This window comes from Dipodomys ordii, unplaced genomic scaffold, assembly GCF_000151885.1.
Source record: "Dipodomys ordii isolate 6190 unplaced genomic scaffold, Dord_2.0 Scaffold5, whole genome shotgun sequence".
Classification (NCBI taxonomy): Eukaryota; Metazoa; Chordata; class Mammalia; order Rodentia; family Heteromyidae; genus Dipodomys; species Dipodomys ordii.
The window spans coordinates 27,709,472-27,731,955 of NW_012267221.1; the positions used below are offsets into that span (position 1 = coordinate 27,709,472).

Below are 22,484 nucleotides of genomic sequence, written 5' to 3' on the forward strand. Positions count from 1 at the left end.
AAAAAAAAGAATATCATAGAATACCTCTTTGTTCTATGGTCAGCCTCTCTCTCTCTCTCTCTCTCTCTCTCTCTCTCTCTCTCTCCTCTCTCTCGTGGCTATACTAGGGTTTAAACTCAGTGCCTCATGTTTCCTAAGCAGTTGCTCTTACCACTAAGCCATGCCTCCAGCCTGATTTTTGCCGGCTACTTTTCAGATAGGTGTACCTTTGATTCACCTATGTTAGGTTTCTTGGTATGTAGGATAACAGTCATGTTACACTGCATCTTGCTTTTTAGAGAAAGAGTTTCTAGAACATTTTTTTCTGCCATTCCCAGCCTTAGACTGCCATCCCAATATCCTCAGCCGTCTAAGTAGCTGGTATGAGAGGCCTGAGCCACCAGTACCTGGTTGGCTTGCACCTTAAGCGTATGGAACACTGACTTTCAGTTACTTGTAACTTAGAGCTATAGGTTATACTGTGAAAAACTGAGATTACCCCAAGACTTACACAATGAGAATTTTCCTTATACATGTGCTATGATTGTTTTTCCAAGATATTTGGAAAAGAAAGAGACCTTTTCAAATCTACAGGATTCTTAGCTAGGTCTACCATTGAGGACTCTTCAAGGAAGCACAAAAGAATGGGTTGGCTTCCTCCTGGGAGTCATACTCTATCCAGTTCTAGTCTAAGCCATTCCACTGATACTGAATCTTTAATTTCATGTGGACTTTTCTTCCAAGTAGGGAAAGGGGGATGGAGAATCACCTTTTATGAACCAGAGATATACTTGAAGATATCTAAAGGTACTACAATACTACCTACATTTCATTACGAAGAGAATTTGTAATGTAGCTCACTTCTTTCCCTCTAAAGCATATCAATATTAGTACTTTCTTAGGACATATTTATAGATCTATAGGCTTAGATAGAATGTTGAATTTTAGCAGAGAATCTAGTGGTGTCTTTATTCACTGAAGAGATTTCTCAATGAAATGAAGTTGGATATTTGAGTCCTTAAATGATAATGAACCAGCATTGTGTGTGTTGAAACGTCTGAATAAGTGAGTCTGATCACAGATACAACAGAGTTGTTTATTCCATATAAAAAACAGGAAATGCTTTGTCGCCAGTGTTTCAGACTCATAATTTCTAGAAAATAATGAGGTAATATGTTTCCTCATTCACTTTAAAACTGTGATTAAGGACACATTAGTAACCTATGAAATCCATTTAATGGGTTATCACTTGAAGTTTTAAACAAAAAACTAGAAACAATCAAAATCTATCACACATAGTAAGGGTAATATTATTTTATAAAACATTTGTCTCAGATATGTGTGTGTGCACATCTAAATGTGTACAGGGTTATAATATAAAATATATTTCTTCTTTGTGGTAAAAATATATCTGACAAAAACTGCTTAGAGATATGAGATACTTGTATGTATGTATGTATGCATATATACACACATATAAGAATACATGTATATATAATTTATTCCTTTGTGTAGCCAAGAAAGTATATATTTACTCTATGCTGATGTAATGTTGCTGAATCTTTTTTAAATTATATTTTTATTATTTTTTAAGTAGTTGCAAAAAAGGCCTACCATTCCATACTTAATCTTGTGTTCAGATCAAAAGATACACTTTACTAAGTACCAGTGTCTTAAATTTGTAATCCTAGCTACTCAGGAGGCTGAGATCTGAGGGTTGTGGCTCAAAGTCAGATGAGGAAGGAAAATCTATGAGACACTTATCTCCAATTAACCACCAAAAAGTTGAAAATGGAGATGTGTCCCAAGTGGTAGAGAGGTAGTCTTGAGCAAAAAGCTCAGGGACAACACCCAGGACTGGCGTGTGCGCGCGTGAGCGCGCGCGCGCGCACACACACACACACACACACACACACACCCCAATAATACAACCAGAGGATGATCATTGAGTTACTGAATTGGTGTTATTACTTAGTAGCTTGATAAGCAATCTGTGAATGATAATGCCTCATCAAGACTCTAGCTTATTTGGTAGAAATTATCTTATCTGCATCATTTACCTTCATATTCTATGATTTCTGCTTGTTCTTCTTCCTCCTCTCTTTCCTCTTCTCTATAAACAGAAATGGATACTCTTTCCTCTTCTTGGGAATAACTCCATTCCTCCTCTGTGGGTATGTTAAGAGATAAGATTGGGCTGGGCATCAGTTCTCACTCCTGTAATCCTGGCTTCTCAGTAGGCTAAGATTTGGATCATGATTCAAAGCCAGTGCAGGCAGGAATATCCAAGAAATGCTTACCTCCAATTAACCACCAAAGAAGGAGTGCCTAGGCCCTGAATTCAAGCCCCAGGTCTAGCACGGGCACAAAAAGTGGTAAGATTGAGGCAAGCACCAATGGCTCATGCCTTTAATTGTAGTTACTCAGGAGGCTGAGTTCTGAGGATCACTGTTCCAGCCAGCTTGGGCAGGAAAGTCTATGAGGCTCTTATCTCCAATAAACTACTCAGAAAAACAATAACAATAAAGACAGACCTCTGTGTCCAGATCTTGGGGTTCATTTCCCTTAGCACCATATTACAAAGTCATATGTACATATGGCTTTTGAGCTTTTCAGCTCATCTGATAAGATTGTCTTATACCTATACTAATCATTGCAAATAAGGGAAACCATGGGACCTAAATTTATTTGGATCTGGCTTACTTCACTTAATACGATTTTTCCAAATCTTTCCATTTCTTAACAAATGGACAGTATTGTTCTTTCTCATCTACTGAGGGGCATCTGGATTGGTTCTATATCTTAACTATGGTGAATAATGCTAAGATAAATATAGTTGTGCTGGTAGCTTTAGTATGGTCTTGTTTGTGATCATTTGGGCAAATGCCCAAAAGTGGGATTGCTGGGTCATAGGGGAACTTCTGTGTAGTCTTTTGAGGAACCTCCATACTGTTTTCCAGAGAGGTTGGGCAAGTTTACACTTCCACCAACAGTGCAATAGGGTTCCCTTTTGGCCACATCCCCTCCAGCATCTGTCGTTATTAGATTTTTTGATTATAGCCATTCTAACTGGGGTGAGGTGGAATCTCAATGTTGTTTGATTTGCATTTCTTTTATGACTAGAGAGGTTGAGCATTTCTTCATGTGTCTATTGGCCATTCTTACTTCCTCTATCCCCTGTTGTCACTGTACTTGACTTTGGTACTCTGCATCTTGTATATACATTTGTCTAATCTGGGAAGGGAAAGGGGAACCACAAAATGCTGAAACAAGGATACAAGATGACCCATTGCAACAAGGACACCTACAGGACAGTATATTGGAAACAAACTTTACAACTTCGAGGGGGGGATGGGGAGGAGTGTGGGAGGGAGGGGAGGGACAGGATAGTGGGACAACAAGGGAAGGGGTAACACTGATGAACATGTAATGTACTCATTGCCTTACTCATGTAACTGTAAGCACTCTGTACTGCATCTTTACAATAAAGTAAAACTTTAAAAAAAAGCCAGATGTGGTGCTATGGATCAAGTGGTAGAGTGCTAGCCTCGTGCAAAAGAAGTTCAGGGACCAGAGTTTAAGCTCCAGGACAAGGTGGGGAAAAGGGTAAGATTGGATTTAGATTCAACGTGCTGAAATGTTGATCATGGTCTTGCATTTACTGCAGATGCCGACTATCTGCTTCTGGCATAATATGTCTTCTGAGTAAGAAGAAGAGAGCTGATTGAAGATGAGGGTTGTGCAGCCTAAGACTGAGAGGGACATTCTCATTACATCCCAGTGGACCAATTTCCAAAGCAATTGTATATTTAGCATCTTATTCATTTTCTTAGAGCGACTCAAGATCAATGTAGGCAAAAGACCATTGCAGAAGGCTACACAGGTAGACACGCTCCAATACCAACACAAAGGGAAATAACAGATAAGGACAAGGGACAAGAAAAACAATTACATCGAAAGAAGAAGAGTCTTTGTGGAAACCCCAACTCATATTCCTCCCCTCACTTCTAGGTCTGTACCTTCGTGTCGCATGACTTCCACTCTCTGAGGAACGGCAACAGAGAACTTTTCTTCATGAAGTCTTTTTTCTTCTACGACAGTTTTCTTAGAAACTTCAGCTTTAAGGAAAGTATTAAAGTTGAAGTTTTAAAAGGAAGAATTTTAACCAGTCTCTTTCTCTTTCAAGTTGGGGAAGATTTACATAGCCTATAACTTTCACCAGTGGAATGGTAAAAGACATGGTCTGTCACAAGTGTATATATATATATATATATATATATATATATATATGTATGTATGTATGTATATATATGCATGCCCACAAAAATATCTCAGAAGCAAGACAAAGGGTTTAATACAAGGAGACACTGGACAAAGAAAGAAAGAAATCATATACTAAAAGATGACTGTCAGAGGACAGAGACAAATCCTACCTCTGGGAGGAGGAGCTTTCTTAGCCACAGGAACTGGCACTGCAACTTTCTCCTCTGGGACAGGTTTCTTAGGTGGAGCTGGCATTTTAAAAAAATAGTATGCACATTCAGAGATTCAGTGTTTTCTCACTGAAGCCAAGCACTGAACACAAATATACACCATAAGGCATTCACATTACAAGCCTAACAACTTCCTTACACATAGTCATTATACAAAGACAGTTTTTGGAAAGATGGAAGGACAATACCTTTTGGTGGTGGAGCTTCTTCCTCTCTCTGAGGAACTGGTCTTTTTTCCTCAGGAACTTTCTTCTTTGGTATTTCTGGCACTTAAAGAACAGTGTGTGATTTTTAAATTGCATCCCCCCAAAACACAAAACAAATGAGAAACAAGACTGACAAGGCTATTAAAGATGACATGCAATGAAAGAGTCTTGAAGGAAAGACAAGGTTATTTCATGGAGATGGGATTAAGTACCTGCTGCTGGTGGTGATTCCTCTCTCTGAGTAATGACGGTTATTTTTTCTTCTGTGACAACTCTCTTCTGTACTTCAGCAACTTGAAAAGACATTTTTTAAATAAATGACTTTATCATTTCCAAAGTGGCTAATACATAGTTACTTTGTAAGAAAATAGACAAGTAGACCAACACTTGGGTTGAAGTCTCTCACACCATAAAACATTCATTTTGAATAAAAACAAACTCAACAGATGAACAGAAAACATTTTGCACTCAAGACATAAACATGGGACTTGCTTAATAAGCAAGTCACCCTACCTTTTGCTGGGGGTGCTTCCTTTTTCTTTGCCACGGGAACAGAAATCTTTTCTTCAGGGGCAGGTTTCTTTGCCATCTCTGGGACTTAAAGTTTTAAAATAATATGTTAATTCATACATATTTCACTTCAACGAATGGATCCAGGCATATCCACAAATCTTTATGTGTTATCTGTAATGTTATAGATTACCTATGCATCAGCAAAATAATTCAAAACATTTGCAATGTTATGAAGGTTACAGTAAAATCAGTGCCACAAATAGTGTTTTAGAGTCATTTAGATAAAAAGATGTATATGTATAGAAAGATATGGATATAATTTACTGTTAGTATGTATTTGATAAATATGTATGTAATGTTGATATGTATCTGATGAAAACAAGTAGCGCTTTACAAACAATATATATAGAGAGTACGGATGGGCATTATATTCATAATGACAATGGATTTAAGACTCTTACCCAGGTACTACAAAGTAATAGAAAAGTTGTAACCCCTTTTTTTATTCATTCTGGGTTTTTTTGTTTTAACTTTTATTGCCTGCACTGTAGGCAACACTCAGGAAGCAATTATTTTAGAGCAGAGGTTTCAATATGATCAAAGACTTTGGGGAGTTTTGTGTGTAAAATTTAGTGAGTATAGCTGGGTGCTCGTGGCTCATGCCTGTAATCCTAGCCATTCAGGAGGTTGAGATCTGAGGATCATAGTTCAAAGCCAGCCAGGGCAGGAAAGTCTGTGAAATTTTTACCTCCAATAAACCACCAGAAAACCAGAAGTGGTGCTATGGCTCAAGTGTTAGAGCTCTAGCCTTGAGCTGTAGAGCTGAGGGACAATGTCCAGGCCCAGAGTTCAAGCCCCATGATGGACAAAAAAAGTGAGTATATACAAATATACTTTTCTCTAATAGACTGTATAGTTTCTTCAGTACTATAGTTTGAAATCAGGACTACAGGCTCCCTGATTTAGTGCCCTATCAATTGAGCCAAGCTCCAAGACCGTTTTTTCTTTTGGTTTGTTTTTTTATTTAAGATCTTCTACTAGCTTTGTCCAGGTCAGTCTCAGACTGCAATCTTGTCTCTACCTTTTGAGTAGCTGGGATTTTAGATACATCACTCTCCTTATCCTAAGGGTCTACAATTTCAAACAAGTTCTCTTGCCCTAAAACTGTTCATAGATTTATCTATGATGGGGTTCATTTGTTAATTGGAAGATGAATTTTAACCCTATTCATTACTGGAAATAACTGGACTCATTCAGCAATAGATATTGGTAGCTTTGTAAACCCAGGAATCTATATGTTTATACCTGTAGTACTTTGTATAATTAAGTAGGTATACATTTGTACACATATATATGTGCAAATATATATATATATATTTCACACATATATCATGTTGTTTTCGTAAGTAGCATCTATATATATGCACATGCTACTATGTTTTTTTACTTTCATTAGCAAGTGAAATACCTGTTTCTTCTTTGGAGGTTACAAAGTCTATTTGAAATGGCATTGGCTTGATGAATATGACCTTCATATTTAAGGGTTATATAATAAAAAGATAATTTTTCAATCATTTGATAGAAAAAAATGGTCCATAGTTCTGAAAGAGCCAAGTTTTAGGAGGGAGAAGCAGATTTGTTTCAGAAAGAAAATTAAAAATATTGGAAAGTCAGGCAAAGGTAGCATTATTCAGAACTAAGTTTTCGGCAAGACAGAAATGCTCTAAATTAGATGATATTGAACTCTTGCTGATTCCCTGAAGCTTTATTCCTTAGTAATGTTTTTTTTTTCTCACAACTGAACAACAACAACAACAAAAGCAAGGAATTACTGAAATAACTCAGCAGCACATCCAAAATGAAACTAGCTAATCTTACAATTGCATTATCAATGGAAATATGTAATTCAATTAATGTCTCAAGAAATTTGATGAAAATAAATGTAAGAACTCTCAATGTTCCCCATTACTGAAGACTTGCCACTATTGACTTGAAAGAAGTATGGCAGTTTCTCTAGTTGCATTCACTTCTGCCAACCATTCTTCAGCTGTTCTTATCTGCCTTCCTCGTTTCACAACCTATCACTGTTTTTATGAAGAATGTACATACGTATAGGACAAGTAAATGTTTTTTGTTCTTCCTAGAAAAATGCCTTGCAGAAGACAAGTTTTACAAATCTTTCTCTAAGAGAGGGAAGATATTAAAAATTTAAGATACCAGTTTGACACAGCTGCTTCTTTTGGTAATAATGCTGTTCAGTTTTGAAGTATATAATATATAATAATGCTGTTCAGTGTTGCCTTAGGAATATTCAGCACTATTCATAATGCATTTCAGGAGGACAGACCCAAAGAGGACGAACATGGAAAACATAAGGAACATCTAAGAGATAGCAAAGTGCAGATGAAGACCGTGTGAAGCAAAGAGCTGGCAAAGGGTCTCCCCATTGTCAGTGCTGTGTACCTTTTGGGGGAGCTGTAGGTTCTTTCTTTGTGGGTACAGGAACTGGCTTTTTCTCTTCCGGAACAGGTTTCTTGGGAACTTCAGGAACTTTAAAGATATCGTTGTTGAAACAATGTTGAATATTTTAGTCTCCTTCTGAGATACTTAAGATTACATTAAAGTATCACACCTCAGTAAGAGTTTAAGAATTAAAAAGTAATTTCATATACTCTACTTGGGATAGAAAGGAATGCTAAAAAACACAACACCACAGTGTAGACATTACACATATTACAAGAAGCAGATCAAGACCCAGGGAGGATAATCAGCTATGAAAAACTGCTCCTGCTATTCATGCAACACATTACTACAAATTAGTGAGATCAATACACATAGAATTAAATATACTACAGATGATTTACTAATACTGTTTTGAAGACACATAAACTATAGAGGCACGAAGATGGAAGCTAAGAGCTATCTTTTCAACAGCATGATTCTACCTTTGACTGATGGGGGCTCCACCTTTTTAGGAATGGGAACAGGAACCTTTTCTTCTGGAACTGCTTTCTTAGGCGGCTCGGGGACTTTAAAAGAAACATATCACTTTTTTGAGAAACTGTGCATTTTGGTAAGTCATACATTCTTGTAAGACTTAGAAATAAAGAATAGACATTCCCCTTTTTTGCCAATGGAATACAAGAAAATTATGTGTTAGAATACATGGTAAGTGGAGATGCCTGGATGGCTAATTAGAAAGCTGATAACCACACCAGTCTCTTGAACGGCAGGAGAGTCTACTTTCTCAGGAACAAGAGTTGGGAACACCCCTTCCTCAGAGGCGCCAGAAGCTGCTTTTTTGGATGTTTTGATGAACATAAGTCATTTTGAAGATGGTGTTTTAACAATTTTACTTTATCTTAATATAACTTAATTCAGACTGATTCAATTCTTTTTTTAAATTTTTGCAGCATTTCTTTATTGAGTTGGTTGCTTAATTCTCCTGATAAGGCACTGGAGTGCATGATAATAATCACATTCTATTATATAAAATATTTTTAAAAATAGTAAATGTTTACATTTACAATTTAGTTTAGAGAGACAGAATGGAGCCTTGGTCTATAGCAGTTGCTATAACATTCTGCAATGATGTAAATGCTGTCATTGTGCTACCAGTATGACTTCATTGTCTTGGACTTGGAAAAAGATGTATATATACTATTTTTTTTAACCACATAGACAATAGACGTAAACCACCTCAAACACCTGTGATGATAAAATGTAGAAAAATAGGAATGGTTTGAGTATTTAATAATGTGTTTTAAATATAATTTACTTACTTATGAATTTATACAATTTAAGTCTGTGCGTGTGAGCTAGTACTGGGGCTTGAACTCAGGGCTCACATTCTTGCTTGACTTTTTTGCCCAAAGGCTGGTGTTCTACTGTTTAGCCACACTGTGGCTTCTAGTTTTTTTGCTGGTTAATTGGAGACAAGAGACTCGTGGGCTTTCCTGTCTGGGCCAGGTTTGAACCATCATTCTCAGATTTCAGCCTCCTAGTAGCTAGGATTATAGGTGTGAGACACCAACATCCAGCAAATTTAACTTTAATAAATTAAGTTTTAAATTATTAAGTTTAACTTCAATAATGAAATTCTTGAAAATGTAACCATAGGTTCTGGTGAGCTGGTATGAAGTGGCTCCAGGACACTGTGTCGTTAGTACAATTTAAAAAATGATTTTAAAATTTAGAATGGATTACCAATACCTTTAGGTGGTGGCTCAATCTTTTTGGAAACAGCAACATGAATTTTCTCTTCAGTCACAGTTTTCTTTTGTACTTCAGGGACTTAAAAAAATGTACATTTCAATTACTGATAAGGATTGCTGTTGGTAGCCATTATAATTTACAAAACTATTGGAATTAATCAGAGACAAACATGAAATGAAGTGATGACAGAGAATGAATTACAAGGAGACAGAAATGTATACATGATCACACACTGGATAAGAAGGGGGATAAACATTTATATACAATTTTCCATTTGAGCCCCAAGTTCAAATTTGCCTTATACCTGTGACTGACACTTCCTCCTCTGTGTGTGAAGCAAAGAACATCTTTTCTTCTGAAATAACCATCTTCTTTGTGTGCACAGCTGGTACTTTAAAGAGAGCATTTCACATTAGTATTTCTTCTTCTAGGAGAAGACATCAAATGAGACACACAGACAGCACACTGAAAGTCTTTAGACACAGATTGAATAGGTTAATGTCATAGTTTGAGAGCAGATTTAGTATTGACAAGGAAACAAATCATATTTTGATCTATATGGACTAACAACACATGCAGTCTTTATAAATTACTGTTAAATCAGAATCAAATAGACACAACTTCTTCACACATAATGTGGTATTTTTCCAAATCCTCTAGGATCGCATCATATAAAATAAAGGATGGAAAATAAATTATGCAATAGAATTCATTGCATGGTAATGTTAGAAAACTACTCATTCCATATGAAGCCTCCTTAAATAAATAATTTGTAAGCAAAGCTAAAAAAGAGAATATTATTATGTGCTTTTAATTATACTTATGCATAACTCCACATAAAACTGGTATCATATAAATGTGTTATTTTGGTAGTGATCTGTGAAGCATTTATTAATATATCTACAGCTATCCATATGTATAAATATTATTTAAAATCTATATCTGAAAGACAAAGATATATACCTTTCACTTCAATAATTTCTTCCTGTACAGGAGTCCGGGAAGGTTTTTGTGGAACAATCTTCTTAGAAACTTCAGGTACTTTAAAAATATGTACAAATATATTTGTATTGTAAAGGATATTACTTTTCACAAATGTTAGAGATAGTTTAGATGACTATAAAAACAAATATGAGTATATGTCAGAAAACAGATTACTGTGTACATGATAGCAGAAATACTTCAAATGATGGTATACCTTTGGTGACTTGAACTTTTTCTTCCTCCATTCTTCGAGTTGTCTTTTCAACTTTTTCAACTACTGGCTTCTTTACAACTGCAAGCATTTTAAAGAAATTGCAGTGTTTTTAGAATTCCTATTAAAATTCTTTCACTCTCTCTACAGACACACACACACATTTGTATATCTGTATAATTTTTTTAGAGAGAGATAAAGTTGATGTGCTAAAATTCAAGTACAAATTCTTGTGACTAAATTTCTTAGTTATATTTAAAATTTACCATTATGTTCATTTATCATCTTTTTAATTAAATGAATTATATAGGTCTTAAGAAAAATATTCATGGATACAATAAAGTTTAGAGAAGAAGTTGTGCCTATTGGATTTAACTAGTGATTCATGTATCTTTGTCAAACAAGCCATGATAATGATGTCTTGATCTATTTAAAATCATTTCAATGACATACCTTTAGGAGGTGGTGCTTTCTTCTCTGGCACTTTTGCTGGAATTTTTCTCTCATGTAATTCTTTAATAAAAATACAACATAAGGAAGGGTCTTTAAATCAGTTGGTTCTAATAACATATATTAACTGTCAATGACCAAATTTAAAAATAACATGTAATGGTGTAAAGACTTAGCATGGGTAGCATATTATTATTACTCCTGTTGCTGGTTTTCAACGAAGAATGATTAAGAGATGCAAAATGTAAAATGTCTTAACTTCTACACTAGAACAGCATTTGGAATTTAGTCTGAGCAATAGCATTCAATGTTTAGCAGTTTATGCCAAAGCATGACAAAAATTCTGAGGAAAATGACTCTTCTAAGCACAAAAACTGAAACTATCATTTCATCTCTTATCCATTTCAAATCAGGTAAATTGTACTGACAGTATAATGAGCTGAGCCAAACAGGAAAAGAGGGAAACAAGTGATCCAATTTATACATACCTTCATGAACCTCCTGAACTTGAATGACTTGTCTCTCTTGGTAAGACTCTTCCCATTCTTCCTCCCCTTCATCATAACCTTCTTCCCTTTCATAGTATTCTTGCCCTTCTTCAAAGTCTTCTTCCCATTCCTCGTGAACTTCCTTTTTAGCTTCTACCTTGATCTCTTCATAGTCTTCATCTGGCTCTTCATAATAGGGCTCCTCAAATGGCTCCGTGTATGGTTCTACTTCTAGTTCTTCATAGGGTTCATCCCAAGGTTGGATGTAAACTTCCTTCTTCTCATAGACAGCTTGTTTTCTCTCATACACAGCCTCTTTTTCTTTCTGAACCTCTTTCTTTCTGGTTATGGTTGTTATTTTTACTTCTTCAGCCTTAGAAGTTATATCAATAATTTCAGGAGCTGGAAGGAAGAAAGGATCAAAAGAACAAAGAAAGAAGGAAGGGAAGAAGGAAGGAAGGAATAGAAATTATGAGTATAGGTTAGTTATATTAATTGCATCAATTCAACTGCTTTAATAAATAAAAAATCTAAAAAATAGACAATTCAAACAATATTGAGTAGCTCAGATATTATATTGAAATTTTAAATGTTTTTCTTTGTATTGATTCTATTTAAGTTTTTATTAACTATGGAATACAACAAAAAGAATATACAAAGATGTGATAAAAGTCAACTCTATGTATATATGAAAATAACAAAACTCCTTATAAAATTTAAAACGATGTACACAAAAAAGTAACCGAGGCAATAAATATGACCAAAGTACATCATATGCATGTGTAGCAAATCACAATGAAACTCCCTTGTACAGTTAATATATGCAAATAAAAGAATATCAAGATGTACTCGACTCTTGATTTGAGGATTTTCTTTTAGTGTCAAGAACATGGAGTCAATAAATAATATCGAAAGGACACACAATTATTTTTCTGTAGGAACTTCAGTTTGTTAAACTTCTTCCCTTGAAATGTTTTAAGATTTGATAATTTCATGTTTTCATGTTTAATTTTCATTCAAGGCTCAAATTACTCATGCTACCAGGTTTCTTTTTTTAACCTACATTAAAATTTTAATTATTTTTTGGTTATGTGTTACACAGAGTATTATGCTTTTTGTCCTGGACTGCTTTAGACTCTCATCCTCCTACCTATACTTCCATACAACTGAGATTATTAGCATGTACCATTACCTCCTGGTCATTCCTTGAGGTAGAGTCTTGCTAATTTGTTTTGCCTGGGTTTGCCTTGAACCATAATCCTCCTATCTCCATACAAACTTATATTATTGGCTGTTATGGCCCACTAGTGACATACTGGTGACTAGTTATCTGACTAGTGAGTCAGTTTAATAAAGACAATGTTTAAAATTAACCAACTCAGTTCATTTTTTATCTTTTAAAAATTTATCTTTAAATAGTTGTACAAAGGAGTTGCCATTTAACAAAGCAGTTTATGAGTGCAATGCATCTTGATCAATGTCACCTCTTCCAACATTCTCACCCAGCCCGCCTCCATACACTCCTTCTCCCAACAATTCTTAATTTTGTAGGCTATACATTGGATTCTTGACTGCATTCTTCTCTTCATTTGTCTAACCTTTTCCCCTTGACCGCATCTTACTTCTTTCAAGTATTAGCTTCATGGTATTTCTTTTATTGAACTTTGGCTTTACCTCTAAAGAATTACATTATTTGAGTTTTCCCTTAAATCAACCATATTTGTTAATACATTTGTATACACTTTCATATCACCCAATGCATTTACCTATACACTTATGAGCTAATTCGCGCTTCCACATGTAAGGGGAAACATGCATGCTTCGTCTCTCTGGACTTTATTTATTTAACTAAGCATCATTTTTTCCAAGTCTTTCTCTTTCTTTACAAATCATACAATATCATTCTTTATAATGGATGAGTAAAATTCTAATATATATATATATATATATATATCATGTTTTCTTGAATCCATTCATTCATAATGAATGGATTTAAGAAAACCTTAATACTACCATGATTTCTAGCTTCCATAACATTTGTGCTGATTATAATTTTAAAGCTAAGAAGATATAAGCATTTTCTCTCTGGTCTTCACTGCTTCTCTCCCTGTCTCTCAACTGGGATAGGAGTGATGAAATAGCCACTTGTTATTTACTGATGCTCATTTTCATCTTAATACAAGAGAAGGGGAAAGCTCTAATATTTAAGTAAAGAAATGAAGCCTCACAAATAAACAGAATAAAAAAGTTAAATACATTTTTTTTTTCAATTTACCTTCTGCTGGAATCAAGGTAGTAGGAGGTGGGGGCTTCTTGGCAACCTCTGGAACTTCAAAAACATAAATAATGCATAGTGTTTATCAGTCCTGAACATTTCTCTTTGGTCTGTTTGTATGTGTGTGTATATGTGTGTGTGTGTGTGTGTGTGTGTGTGTGTGTATCTCTCTCTCTCCCTCCCCTCCCTCCCTCCCTCCCTCCTTCCCTCCCTCTCTCTCTCTCTCTCTCTCTCTGTACTTGTGTGTCTGTGTGTCTGTATGCCAGTCCTAGGTCTTGAATTTAGAGCTTGTCCTTGAGCTCTGTAGCTCAAGGGTAGGTCTACCACTTGAGCCAGAGCTCCACTTCTGACTTTTTGGTGGTTCATTGGAAATAAGAGTCTCACAGACTTTCCTATCCAAGCTGGTTATGAACTGCAATGCTCAGATCTGAGCATACAGAATAGTTAGGATTATAGGTGTGAGCCACTGACACCTGGCCTGCCTTAGTCATTTTTATGATCTATGGATGCTAATTGATTCTAGGCTGGATTTATTTAAAATAATTGGTATTTATACAAAATATGAAGGGGATGTTTATTTATAAATTTAGTGCTAAAAGCAATCTGTTTGATTTTTAATTTTTTGGTTTTTAACTATAAAGTTCATGAGATTGCTTTTCTTGGTTTATTACATTTTACAAATGACTACTCAGGAAAGTCTTGGTGACAAATGTGCCCTATGCTCTTCTGCATTCTCCTGTTAAAGAGTTAATTATTCCGCTCTCAGGCAAATGGATTAAAACTATTTGTTTAGCTGGGTGCTAGTTGGTTCAGGCCTGCAATCCTAACTACTCAGGAGTCTGAGATCTGAGGATTATGGTTCAAACCAGCCCAGGCAGGAAATTCTGTGACTATTTCCTCCTATTAACTTCCAAAAATAAAAATAAAAATGGAAGTGAAGCTGTTGCCTGTGGTACAGAGTTAGCCTTGAGCAAAATCTCAGAGACAGCACCTAGGCTCTGAGTTCAAGCCCCAGGATGAGCACAAAACAAGTTTAAATTTACACATGTTTAAATTTAGTTGCCCAACTGTCTTCCCAGAATTCTTTCAGGAAGTATTAAAAATTAAACTGGTTTGAGCTTATTTTCTTTCAAAATGTGTTCCTCTTCCTAACTCCTGCAATCAATGCTATTTAGATCAGGAAAACCAGGAAGGACCCTGAATTGGGCGGTCTCTTGAAACTAGTACTACCCTTGGTCTCCTCTTCAGTGGACTTGGTCAAGACCAGTTCTGGGACTAAAAGATAAGGCATCCTTTAAATTACTAGCCAGAGATAACTAGCCAGAATTTTCTGGTCTTCCTGTTGGGTGCTACGGGCAGTGTAGACACAGGAAGATAGGAGTCTGATTGAAGCTGAGGATGGGAAAAATAGTGACCATTGTGTGCCTTCAAATTCTTATGCTTCCTCTTCCCTTCACAGTTTAGGATTTAAAATGTTTATCCAAGAGAACGATATAGGGATCACATTTTGGTGAACAGCAATACCTTTAGGTGGCGGTGCCTCCTCCTTGGGCTTTGCAACCACTTTTTTGGCATCTTTCTTCACAGCCTTTTTGGTCACTACCAAAAGAGACATTAGATATAGATACTGACATCGTTTATCTTTTCAGATATTTAGTGACTATAAGAGAGTATGAACATGGTTACAGGATAATTGTTTCAGAAAGATCTTGGGTTCAAATGCAAAATCAAAATGTTTGGGAGGGAGATGTACTATAGAACAACAGATGGTGGAAGGGATGTGGCCAAAAAGGAATACTACTAAACTGTTGGTGGGAGTGTAAAGTTGTTCTACCATTCTGGAAAGCAGTGTGGAGGTTTCTCAAAAGATAACTTCACTAATTTTATGTCTACTATGAATTCAAGTTTTCAAAATTTATGGAGCAAACCTCACTGATAGTTACAAATGGAAAGCACACACAGCTCTATTTCTAGTATTTTGCTGATTAATTGAATAGGAGGGTCTCATGGACTTTCTTCCTGGGCTGGTTTTGAACCACAATCCCAGCCTCCCAAGTAGCTAGGATTATAGGTGTGAGCCACCAGCACCCAGCTGAAATTAAAGTCTTATCCCTGGTAGAGTGTCTATTTTTGTTTGGCTGTTTTTATACCTGATAGCATTTCTTAATCACACATGATTAGGGCTGCTAGTACTCATGAATAGATAGCTGTCTCTTAATTGTTAAAGTTGATTTAATTGCTCAGGTTTTGTAAATGGCTACTTAAACCTAATCATGTAGACATTACAGATCATTTATTTAAGGTACACAATTTATTTAAGACATACAATTAGTTCTAACATCAGAAATATAAATGAAATTTCATTTTTTATTTTTTGATTCTTCTTCTACCCTGATATTACAAATGGAAGTAATATACCCACAGTTACAAAAGAGAGAAATAATAACATACTTCAATACATACTTTAATGCATGTATATTGCTCACTAAACTGGAATTTTTATAAACTGAGTTCCCTTTGATACTGGGTGAAAATGGATCAAGTATCTGGTACCAATTTCAGAGAGTGTTAGTAGAGAACATCTGAAAACTTAAAACAACAGTAATTGCTTTGGTATGGAAAAATGTGACTTTGACATGTACAACTTTTTCTGCCTATTCAGACAGAATTCTAGCACAATAGCAATTTTGAACTTATAACTCTAAAATCCAAGGCAATCAGTTGTCTTTATTAAATAGCTTTGTGGGTATATATGCTATAATTTCTCAAGTATTTACTGTTTGCAATGGAAACTTTCTTGGTATACTTGTGATTTTTTATTGGTTAGTTCATGACTTAAACAAAATAAAGACAAGCAAAATACTGCACAAAAAGGAGCTGGTGAATAGGTCTACATCATACTTTTTGACAAATAAGTTTTATACAGTATTAAAATGGAACCAACAAACCATAGTTGTAATTTCATTATGAATTAGTATGGTTTATTTGCAGAAGTTGATTCCATTATACTTTAGTGTGAAGTCTAGTATTTGGCTTATTTGATGATTGTTAGAATTTTAAGCAAATGTCTTATACATTTAGTTAATATTTTGAAGGCAATTTAACTTCTTGAACACTAGAGGGCAAACGTGCTGTATTAAGTAACTTTTTTTTGCAGACAGCCATGGGGAAATTGCATATTTTGAAGCTTAGATAGATGACATATAATACCTTCAATACGTTTTGGTGGTGGTTTCTTTTCTTCAGGTGATGGTAGCAAAAGAGGGATAGGAAGAGCAACTGCAGGAGGAATTTCTAAAAAAAAGATGTTATCGTCAGTAATATGTTTAAATTTCCTGTTTTATGTGAAGTGTAATGAAAAGTCTCATGCCTTTCTTTCAGCACCTCAAAGATATACAGTGTCAATTCACAAGTCAGAGCAAGTAGATCTAGCAAATATTGATTATTCTAACTGCACGTTCACTTTGTTTTTAAACGCACAGTGGAGAATATGGCATGCAATACTGCTGCTCTGAGCCCAGACAGGAAGTGTGGGTCTTACCTTCTGGTGGAACAGCTCTGATAGGCATGGTTGGGATTGGAACTCTGGAATCAGGAATATCTGGAAAAGGACACCAAATGTATGCTTAGAGGAATGGGGACATAGATATTGATTAGACAACTAAAATGTGTTTTAATGATCACAGCTTTCCAAGAGCACACACATACAGGCATAAAGATATTCACGTTTTTTGTATGCAAACACAGGTGAGTTTCTTCCCTGGGAAAATCTGTTTTCTCATGTGGTGTAGTTTTAGATATCAGCCGCATGAGATCAAATTATTTCTAATTTCTCAAATTCACGGAGCCTAAAGTTGCATTATTTTACTGAAAATTATTTTTTCATGGATATTATTTTATTGTAAAGAAAAACAATATCTTCTAGTTGGACTTCGGTTAGTAACAAATTATGCCAAATTTATTGTAAGAAAGATAAAAACAAAGGCTTACCAGGAGGTTTCAGCTCAAGTTTGATTTCTGCAATAAATAAATAAATAAATAAATACTTATAATTGTCTAGGGCAGGCTGCTTTCCAGGTTGCAATGTGGTGTGACTTGGGCATTTCCTCACCTTTGGTTGTTAGATATAATTCTGCAGTGCTTCTTGCTTCACCCCTGGGCTCCAGCCTAGCAATGACTGAATAGACACCTACGGAGAGAAATCATCAAACATTTTTAGTTATTGACATGCATGTTTAAAAAAATAAAATGAATATCCATGTATAGACATGTAGAAATGTCTAAAATAAGGGAGGGTTAAATTATATACCTATTGGGCAACTCATTAAAATTACCTTCATCATCAGGAGTCACATTGTGGATGGTCATATAATGGCAGCGACCATCGTTCCTAAAGTTGTATTTCTGGCTCTCAGTCAGTTCCGTAGGTCCCTTGTACCATGTTACAATTGCATCGTCAAAGGACACTTCGCATTCGAAGGTGGCAGACTGATGCTCACTCACCACGATGTTCTGTATGCGCTTGGTAAACTGAATTGGTTCAGCTGTTTAAATACAAAGTGTATTTAAAGTTAGATTGTAGAGTGCAGAATCTCCTTTTACTGTGTTATGTTCTTGTATATTCATTTTTTGTTTTCTGTTTTTTTTTTTTCTGCCATTCATGGGGCTTGAGCTAAGGGCCTGGGCACTGTCCCTGAACTACTTTTGCTCGAGGCTAGCACTCTACCACTTGAGTCACAGTGCCGCTTCTGGCTTTTTCTGTTTATATGGTATTGAGGAATCAAATCCAGGGCTTCATGCATGCGAAGCAAGCACTCTACCACTAAGCCACATTCCTAGCCCTTGCTCATGTATATTTAACATCTCCATCTTTGCTTTCAATTGTAAAATAGAGGCAAACATCCAAAAATGTTAATCAAGAATAGAATGCTCTTCTTGCATCAGAAATTAAAACTGTCCTAATTTTTAGCTGCTTTGCTATAAAATCAATCTTGGGGAGGGGGGGGAGTGATACTTTAATTATTTATAGAAAAGGATTGTTCAAGAGAGATTAGAACTGAAATATAAAATTAAATTTCAAAAATATTAGTGAAGTGGGTGGTTCTACTCTACAATTAATTCTTCTGTTGAGCTTTTTCTTGTGTCTTTAAAATAATTATATATATAATATACATATGCAAGCACACACTAGACACACAGGAAAATGAATTAAAACCCAACATAAAGTCTGTACTTTTAAATTTCTGACTATTCAAAGTTCAGAAACCTGCTTTTTACACACATATGCGCAGATACAAAGGAGTCAACTCATTGTTCATGGCAAGGATGTTTTCAATGAAACTTAACTGGAGTGGAGAGTCCACTGAAATCTGAAATTATATATGAACAGTTCCTTGAATGTCTTATCAATCATGATACTCAGGTGAGCTTTACTCATTGAAAAAAATTATATCTAAAGGATTTAATCATCACCTTCAACTAGGCTGCTTCATTTGAAAACCATCGAATAATATGGTAAAGGGAAACAAAGGAGGAGGCAACAATGCTTGATAAGAAATGTACTCATTATCTTGCATATGTAATTGTAACCCCTCTGTTTGGTACTTTCACAATTAAAAAACTTATTAATAAAAAATAAAAACAGACATGGATATTCATTCTACATTAAGTCAGAAAAGTTAATATGCTTATATAAATAAGGTATTATGTAATTGTGTCTGAACTACTAAAAATGCACACCAAAAACTGGATGTAGATACTATTATCATAGTCAAACTTCTTCTCAGAGCAGTTTGAGAGGTGTCTTTGGAAAATGCCTACAATTAAATAATTAACAAATCAATATCATTGTTCTTAAGTGCCAAGCTTTCACTTAATTTCAGTGCATCAGAAAGTTGGAATATGATCATCAAATGAAATCAATATTCTTGAAAAAATGGCTGCTACTTATCATCTCTGTGGTTAATTTTATCTATAATATTTCATACAGATCAAATCACATTAAGTCCTATAAGCAAAATATTAATTCCTAGCCAAGATTTACCACTATGATATCTTATTCTTCTCAAGGCTTCCTTCTGGCAACCAGAATGATTGATATGAGAATTACAAAGTTTAGATTTTAAGTAGAAATAACTGTGGAAAAGTCATGACAGTACAGATTAACATTCATTGGTGGTCTAAAAGAAATATTCAAAAGAACTGACACTTGTTTCAGTATTTTCTTTATAACTGATAGGTATTTTGAGATGGGAATAGATATCTTCAGTGTGCATGTTGGGAAATGAGAAGACACCTGCCCTTTGGAATCTGTTAGCCAGTAGGAAGTCAGGGGTTGTGCACAATGTTTGCCATTGTACCACGCTGCTCACAAATTACTGGAGTTATGCATTTAACTCACCTTCAATTCTAAGTTCTGCTGAAGTTTCAAGGTCATTGTGTTTGCAGGCATACTGACCCTGGTCTTCTGCTCGAACATCTGCAATGGTCAGTTTGTGGACTTTGTGTTCCACTTCTGTTTTAACTCTACCTTGGGGTTTAAGGAGTCTGCCATTTCTGAACCATTCAGATTTTACATTTGGCACAGAAAATTGGCATGTCATGGTACAAGTCTGGCCTTCTTTCAAAGTAACGTCCTGAAGATGCCGCTCCCATGTAGGCTCTGTATGGGACACAGTAACATGTTTTGTTTAATATCGTATGAAGAGGTACTCAATAATAATTTAATCTCACAAGGATTTTATGAATTATTTCTTACTCACCTATTACAGTTAATTTGGCACTTGCAATATGTGGACCACAAACCAGTCTATAATTGCCCTGATCTTTCAGTTGACAGTTTTTGACTCTGAGTGTGTGTCGGTCACCATCGATGCTTATTTCAAATTTATCACTGGGTTCCAACTTTTCAGTCCCTTTGTACCATGAGAGCTTGATTTCTGGATAATTAATCTTAATGTCAATTTCAAATATAGCATCATTATCTTTCAGAACTGTCTGATTTTCAATATCCTTGATCAGAGTGACAGGCTAGAGAATTAAAGAGTTAAATAAAATAAAGAATTAAAACACATGAATCACTCTTTCTTTTCTAATTTTTGGTTAATACTTTGTATACTTCATTATCAGCAGATTTCATTTTACCTCCGTCTGGGTCAGTCTTTGTTGGATAAATGATACAAGTTCCTCAAATTCCTTTTCTTCTTTCTCTGACTTCTCTATTTCCTCAATTTCCTGAGGAGGACAAAAAGAAATATTATGTAAAAAATAAAAATTTATATGTATCACTGTTGTTGACTTCCATTTTAAAATTATATATCTATTATCTGTAAATAGTTGTACAAAGGAGACACAATTCAGCAAATCTGTTTATAAGTACAATACATCTTGATTAATGTTACCCCTTTCATCATTTGTCCCCATCCCTCCCAACCCATCCCTGCCCCTCAATTTTCTTAGTTTCATAGAATATACATTGAACATTATGACTACATTCTCCTTCGCCCACTTCCTGTCTTCATTTCTGATGCTATTTAATTGACCTCCCATGACTGTAGGGTTCTGGTAATTTAAGTAATTGTGGTAATTTGAAACAAACATGTTAGATGTTTCAAATAGGATTTATTAAAAATGATGATGCTGTACACATCCATGTGTACATACCAATCGATGTGTCTCTTCTTCCTGACTTTGCTTTAGAAGTTCAAATGCTTGAAGGAGACCCCGGAAGTCAGTGATGCCGTACATGCGGGCATATTTTTCATATTCCTTAGGATCAACATTTTTGAGAAGTTCCATGATATCAATTTCTTCTTCTTCTCCAGATCCCTTCTTTAAGGCTGGTGTCCTAAATAAAATAAGGAATACAAATCACTTGTCTTCCATTTACTTGGAATTATTTATCACCATTCAAAGATTATAGATGTCATTTTCCCTCCCAGAAGAACATTTCTTTGTTTTTAGTCAACAAATATTAAGTTTACCATGTTGACTATAACAATAAAAAACAATGTGCATTTGGAGATGGACTGGATTGATATTGGATTGTTGTTACAAACTGTATACGGAAAGAGTATATGGAAAGGAAGAATAATGGAAGTTTTTCTCTAAACTTTCTAACCAGGGAACCCAATTAAGATTATAAGGTAGAAAGAATTAGTAACCACAATGGACTTTATAAGAGGTAAATATCACATGCCATGGGGGAAAAGCATAGAAATTGAGTGTTGATTTAATAGTCATTTGAAATGTAAGTAGTTTCTGACAAGGTGTTATATGCCAGTTGACAAGGTGAGAAATGGATGGTGTTTACTTCTTGAAAAATCCCTTTGTGGATAAATATGTTTATGTATGAACTTACTTTTTCAGCATTGCTCTAAGATCGCCTTCAATTTTCTCCTGTTTCTTTCTTTCATCCACTTGTAAGTTAACATTACTTTCTATTTCACCATGTTTGTTAAATGCAACACAGCGATATAGTCCAGAATCTGTTTTTGTGGTGTCTCTAATCTCCAGTTTTGCTTCATCACCCTTTTGGTGGATTAAAATGCGACCGCCCTGGTTCAGCTGTCTCCACTTCCCTTTTGTCCACTTAACATTTGGGATTGGATCGCCTCCAACTTTTGCAATGAATGTGGCAGTGGTTTCTAGGGAATAACAAAACAACATTTA

The 22,484-nt window shown here is 35.3% G+C and overlaps 1 protein-coding gene across 1 annotated transcript in view; it reads right to left on the bottom strand.

Annotated features, from left to right (window-relative positions):
- The window catches only part of Ttn (titin), a 281,635-nt gene that overhangs the window by 154,208 nt on the left and 104,943 nt on the right, over positions 1-22,484 (bottom strand). The window contains exons 100-125 of the mRNA XM_013027532.1: positions 22,174-22,459; positions 21,477-21,660; positions 20,958-21,047; positions 20,576-20,843; positions 20,215-20,475; positions 18,149-18,358; positions 17,926-18,003; positions 17,805-17,831; positions 17,356-17,415; positions 17,025-17,108; positions 15,339-15,413; positions 13,815-13,862; positions 11,540-11,941; positions 11,055-11,114; positions 10,605-10,682; positions 10,370-10,447; positions 9,711-9,797; positions 9,404-9,484; positions 8,137-8,220; positions 7,655-7,741; positions 5,192-5,275; positions 4,891-4,971; positions 4,662-4,741; positions 4,413-4,500; positions 3,985-4,097; positions 2,040-2,145 (exon numbers count right to left, since the gene is read on the bottom strand). Coding sequence (XP_012882986.1) covers positions 2,040-2,145; positions 3,985-4,097; positions 4,413-4,500; positions 4,662-4,741; positions 4,891-4,971; positions 5,192-5,275; positions 7,655-7,741; positions 8,137-8,220; positions 9,404-9,484; positions 9,711-9,797; positions 10,370-10,447; positions 10,605-10,682; positions 11,055-11,114; positions 11,540-11,941; positions 13,815-13,862; positions 15,339-15,413; positions 17,025-17,108; positions 17,356-17,415; positions 17,805-17,831; positions 17,926-18,003; positions 18,149-18,358; positions 20,215-20,475; positions 20,576-20,843; positions 20,958-21,047; positions 21,477-21,660; positions 22,174-22,459 — 3,180 coding nt within the window. The remainder of the gene's footprint in view (positions 1-2,039; positions 2,146-3,984; positions 4,098-4,412; positions 4,501-4,661; positions 4,742-4,890; positions 4,972-5,191; positions 5,276-7,654; positions 7,742-8,136; positions 8,221-9,403; positions 9,485-9,710; positions 9,798-10,369; positions 10,448-10,604; positions 10,683-11,054; positions 11,115-11,539; positions 11,942-13,814; positions 13,863-15,338; positions 15,414-17,024; positions 17,109-17,355; positions 17,416-17,804; positions 17,832-17,925; positions 18,004-18,148; positions 18,359-20,214; positions 20,476-20,575; positions 20,844-20,957; positions 21,048-21,476; positions 21,661-22,173; positions 22,460-22,484) is intronic.